General features: G+C 31.8%; 1 protein-coding gene across 1 annotated transcript; it reads right to left on the reverse strand.

Annotated features, from left to right (window-relative positions):
* Positions 1 to 5,293: 5,293 nt before the first annotated feature.
* On the reverse strand, positions 5,294 to 5,855 carry LOC119664935 (CCR4-NOT transcription complex subunit 8-like; the record flags this gene model as incomplete). Its single annotated transcript, XM_038074278.1, has 1 exon — positions 5,294 to 5,855. A coding segment is annotated over one exon (492 nt), but the record flags the coding sequence as incomplete, so codon positions are not given.
* Between the last annotated feature and the right edge of the window lie 8 nt (positions 5,856 to 5,863).

Below are 5,863 nucleotides of genomic sequence, written 5' to 3' on the forward strand. Positions count from 1 at the left end.
ATTTTCATTATGTTTACTAGTTTATTTTTAATATCTTAATAAAATTTATAATAATTTATAATTTACTTTTAAAACTTTTAATTTTGAATGTAATGTAAGAAATTATTATATAAAATAAATAAAAGTACAAAATACAACAATTTCTTTCTACTTATTTAAAGAGAAAATTGAAATTCATTTAAAATTTAAAGAGTGCAATAAAAGAGTAGAAATAAAAAAAGGGTGAAAAAATTATATGAGTACTGCACTAAGAGCGCACAACTTTCTGTCGAATGCGTCCGTTATGCAAGACATGGTCTTCGAGACGGTCTTCGAGACATGTACGCAAAAATTCATTGAAGACATTTGGCTAATTTGTATGAAAGTGTCTTCGAAGACCGTCATACATTTGGATCGATCGGTCTTCATGTATGTATCCATGTCTTGAAGACGTCTTCGATGACGGATCGATCCGTTTTCTACTGGGTAGCGTAGCTGTAGCAGTTCCAGTATAAAGTTTAGTTATTGGTGCCGCAACATATTTTGCAAGTATTCAAATTTATTTTGCCATTAAAAAATATAGATTAAATTTATACAAATGTAGAGTTCCTTATATCTAGGAACACAATTCATCATCTTCAAACCTGGTAGGAATAGTGTCATGCCAGTAGTGACATTGGTCTTACAGTTTTTTCATTGTGGACCTCTACGAGTTGGTGATGGCTACTGCATCCGAAAGAGCTATTTGCTGTACGAGTTTTAACACGACGTCCATAAAATTCAGTGAATGAACATTCACGGACTTTAATGGTTTGATCATGTCGTGAGAATAGATCAAATGTTGCAGTAAAAAGGGTTGTTGTAGTCGTCATTGGAGGAAGAAGGCATGGCGGTTGACTATATTTTCGGTGGAGTGATCGAGTTGAGGAAGAAATAACCACATTAACCGAACTTGATCTGAGAGACTGAAGAAGTTGGGCACACATCAGAAGTGCCTAGAGAGACAAACTCATCAATCAATGTTTCATATCTATTTGTAGGCGATATTAATTTTAGGTTGTTGAATTTGTGTAGTATGGGTAGTACATGAAAGATATTGTCATTTCAGTAAACTTAAAGGCTATATATCTGCTTATAAGCTAAGTAAATTCACATACATATATATAACTTATTAATTGTTGTTTAAGTAAATCATAAATTTTTTTAATATTATTATATATATTTTTTTGCAATATTTTATTAATATTACTTTGAATAGAGATAATATTTAAAAATTCCTTCCGCCTTAATGCCTTTAGAAGTTAATATTTTTGAGCTATTATGTTTGAGATGGTAATTTATGCTAGTATATATATGTATATATATGTATAACATAAGTGCCTTTATAATTATATTTGTATGTATGACATATGCAGATACGAAAGCAATTCTTCATTACGTAGTCATGCAGGCACTTACGTAATTTGAGAACCTTTTGGCATGCATGCAGAACATCACAAAATTCAAAAGCCTAAACGGACGAGCCGACTTTGGGGCTTCCTTCATTAAGGTAGGTTCTTTTAACTTACAAAAGAAAAAATTTTAATATACTTACATATATGTGTATATATATATGTATATAAATAAACTATAGAATGGCAAAAAAATGCTTAAGAAGCGTAGATTGCAAGGGACAGCGGCGACGGTTTTTTACATGTTTTAGTTTTTTTACTTACATTTCAGTAAAACAATTTTTTTTTTGGCTCTTATGTGCTTCTGTGCTTTGTACTGTAATTTTTTTTTGGCTGTAGAATAGAGACCGAAACTTGATGAATTGGGAATTAATTCCTTTGACATCGTTTTAATGCTAAAGTAAGCGCACACATACGAGAAAGCACACTGCAAAAATTTCTTGCCAAATGACAAATGACGACACAAAAGCCCTAACATGCAAATTACGTTGCTTATCTGTTAAGTTTCTGTTTTATATAAACTCTTTTGTTTTTAATTTCTTTTTCTCGCCTTTTTTGTTTTTGCTTTTTGTTTGTTTGTTGCTTTTTTTGTTTGGATTATATATTTTTGTTGTTATTATGTTTTTAGTTAATTTTGCTTTTATATTATTTTTTATTTTTTGGCATTTGATATCTCTCATGTTTGAGTGCCTGAATCGTCGTCGCTTTGTTGTTTCCTTTGTGTATCTCCTACATTTGTTACTACCTTTTTTTGTACGTTTTTATGCATATTTACCTACTTTTTTTCTTCTCTTTTTTTGGCACCCTCTGCATGTGTCAAATGCTGGTCGTTGCACCTTCTGCTACTTCAAATTATTTGTATGCTTTGCTTTGTTTTTGCAAATCATTAAAGCATATTCTTGTGAGAGTATGTGTTTATGTGTGCGTGCATTTACTGCTTTACACATACATATATATACACATTTGAAAGTGTAATTTGAGGGTTCTCTTCACTGTAGCAGGTGCTGTACGCTTGTCTCACAAAGAAGAATTGCCTGTGGTTAATAAAGTTTTTGTGGGATAGGTCAATAATTCGTATGTTCCTATGTAAAGAAATTTGGTATTTCGTGCAATTCTGACGCAGAGTCGTCGTTTCTTAGTTAGCTTATTTGACTTATTTTCGTTTACTTTGCAAAATTGAAAAACAAAAATATGAAAAAAAAAAAAAATAAACCTGACAGTGAAATCCTAAGTAGCTTTCAATGACTTTGAAGCCTTATTATGAAAATCGGTCATCAACTTTATGTCAACTTTCGTTCGGTCATCAAAAATATCTGCTGCAGTAATTAACGTTCTCGTTGACATTCATAGACTCAGATATTTTTCGCCGGTAATATCTGTTGGTTAAATTTCAAATTTTTTACGAAAACTTCTACAGTCAACTACACCCACTCCCGCTTCCACTCCAACTCCAACTCCCACTCCCACTCATACTCAATCCTTATCTTTTGGTGCGCTCTAGTAAAGTTCAGTGGAATTCAGTTCAGTCTATTAGGAGTTTGTCAATTTCAAGCTGTCGAGCTTGAAATTTTGTTTCGAGCATTATTTTACTGCTGCAAAACGGAAAAGTATATAATTACAAAACGAAAGCAAAGAAATGCGAATTTGAAAAGGAATTCAATAGAAAGAAACAACATATTCAGTCGTTTATAGAGAATTTATGCCTAATAGCAATGTTGGTTTTGTCTAAACCCCTAACCACTTGTTTTTCTAATGAAGGACTTTAAGTGACGTTTCACATTTCTTTTTATGTCTATGTGTATGTTCTCCTTTTTTGATTTTATGTACTCCTAGATTCTTTAGGGTTTCCTGTCTAATATCACCATGAGACTGACATGACGAAAAGTTCGGTTTTTTCGTTTCATATCGCACTTTTTTCTTTTTTTTTTTTGTTAACTTGAAATATATTCATGCTTACTGAGGTTTTTGTGAAGTCACTTGAGATTCAAGTGACTTTTTTTTTTTGTGTGACAATGATGTCTGACAACTTGCTTACCAGCTTACCAGCAGTTGAGACGAAATTTGCTTACGTAGATGTTGTTCAGCACTTGTAATGTATCAAAAGTTTGGTTACAACTTTTTAAAGGAATATGCAAAAGCATAAAAAAAAGGTGTCGAAAAAAAAAATTCAAGAATATTGAGAGAAGTATACCCACCTATTTGAATTGGAAAAAAAAATAGACATTTTTATACCTTACATCGTCAGGTCTGGTGGCAGGTCAGCAGATAAATTTTCGCTGACCACAATTAGCGATTTGTCGTCATTATACTATCACAATTTTCCTTAAAACCCTTAGCATATAAAATACAAATTGTGTGGATTTAATATACTTCTAGTCAAGAAGTATGATTTCTGTAGTCAAGAAAGTATTTCTCTAAAAAAATTCTTCTGGATGCCCGAGCAGAGAAGTTAGAAACCTATTTCCCTAAGAATGCATCTAGGAAAAAACCAGTCGGACAAAACCGTCTGCTCTTTCATTCCCTTCAATGTTCTTATGTTCAGGACCACAGATGATAGTAATATCATATAACCGATTAAGCTAAACAATTGCATCTTCACATTAGTTAATTAGCATTGATTTGATGATGAAGGATTGAAGGGATTAAATATCGGTTGGTTGTCAATAAACTATAGCTGGTTCGCCTCTCTAATCATTAAAGCTTTAGCTGAAATAACCGTGACCTGATAAGGTGGCCTAACGGAGTAGTTTATGTCTGCAGATAGCGCTAAAATTTCCTCTGCTATCCGGCAGTCCATTTTTGAAAACTGTAAAAGCTGATATATCATATATCATATATCATGATATATCATAGAAGTTTGCTTCTTCTTTTCCATCAGTTTCTAGCCAGAAATAATATCTGGAAATTTTATTAAAGCGATGTCATCCTATAGAGACAGTCTAGAATTGTTTCTACAATAAAGCTATATCCAATACGTTTTACACAGATGTTTGTCGTTTTCATTCGGACGGCGTTGTTGTAGCAATACTTACAAAATGAAAATCAATGGGTAGCAAGTGCAGCTTGCTATGCTTAGGCATGCAAAGAAGTCTTTCTAAGTGTTTCTTTATCGCCAACGCAAGCTGTTCTCTGAATTCTGCTTAGTTTTTGAATATTATAGCTTTTATTCAGTGCTGGACACCAAACTACAGCACCATAAGTGAGTATTGGACGCAAAATGGTTGTGTATATCCTATGCGTATTATTAGGATGAATGCTCTAATTCTTGCCGAAAATTCTTTTTCAAGAATACAAAGTTACGTAAACCCTTCTAAAGTCGACACTAGATTTATCTGAAAAGCCTTTACTTACAGGTTAGAACTATTTACGTGATATAAGAGGTAATATCAAAAAAAATCTTGGTTATGTATGGGTTAGTTAAAAAACTTTTCGCATAATAATACCCGTTATATGCTATTATTGTACATAATATATAGAAGTCTTGTATTAATTTTAACGAAATAATGGGTTTCGATAGCAGATGGGTTACCCTGCTAGATTAAATTATATGGTAAGCAATAAATCAAGAAGAAATTATGCTAAAAGTGTTCTTTTCGCACCATATAAGTTAATAATAGTATACATACTTTTTTGTTTTTTTTTTGTTTTGCTCATTAAAACATAATTTAACTCGATTAAGCTGTATTTATTAATCACTGTCCGTGAACCAAAAAAAAGTTAATGAACGTTGGCAATAGAAATAATTAAAAAAGTTTGAGAAAATTAAATGCAAAACCTTTAAAGGTTAAGAAAAGAAAAATTATTCCAAATGAAGTCATGCATTGTTCCTAAGAGCCAATACATATAAATTTATTAACCTTTTCTCAAAAAATATATATTAACGTCTTTAATTTTTGTTTATTTTTTGCCAAATTTTGGTAACAAAATTTTTAGTTAAGGACTTGAAATATTATGCTCATGTTCAGGCACAACTTCTGTGTCTCGATTATAATTATAACTATATCCTATATACACAGATGTCGGTTCGAAACTTAAATTATTTTCTTCTCGGTGTATTTTACGCATTTTAAAAAAAATCATACCAGTTAGAAGGGAATCTGAGCCAGCTTGATGTTTTCGTCCGACGCGTTCTAAACACAATTTATCTGCTATATGTTGTAGACCTCCTTTCAGGTTTTTATTAAATTTCAATAAATGTTTTATATCGTATATATTTGGAAAATATGTTTTCAGTAACTCAAAAAATTCCTTCTCATCTTCTGGTAGATCCTGATTTGTTAAAAGTCTTAACAGATAACCGAAGTCATAACCAGAATGAAAACTTAAAAAATTTACTTCCTCCATTAACACAACACCTGAAACCATGAGAAGTTCTGCAAATGCAGTGGGATCTATACCTTCTTTTCTATGTCTTTGGAATTGTATACCTGATC

The sequence above is a fragment of the Teleopsis dalmanni genome, unplaced genomic scaffold (genome assembly GCF_002237135.1).
Source record: "Teleopsis dalmanni isolate 2A unplaced genomic scaffold, ASM223713v2 unscaffolded_contig_2996, whole genome shotgun sequence".
Taxonomy (NCBI): Eukaryota; Metazoa; Arthropoda; class Insecta; order Diptera; family Diopsidae; genus Teleopsis; species Teleopsis dalmanni.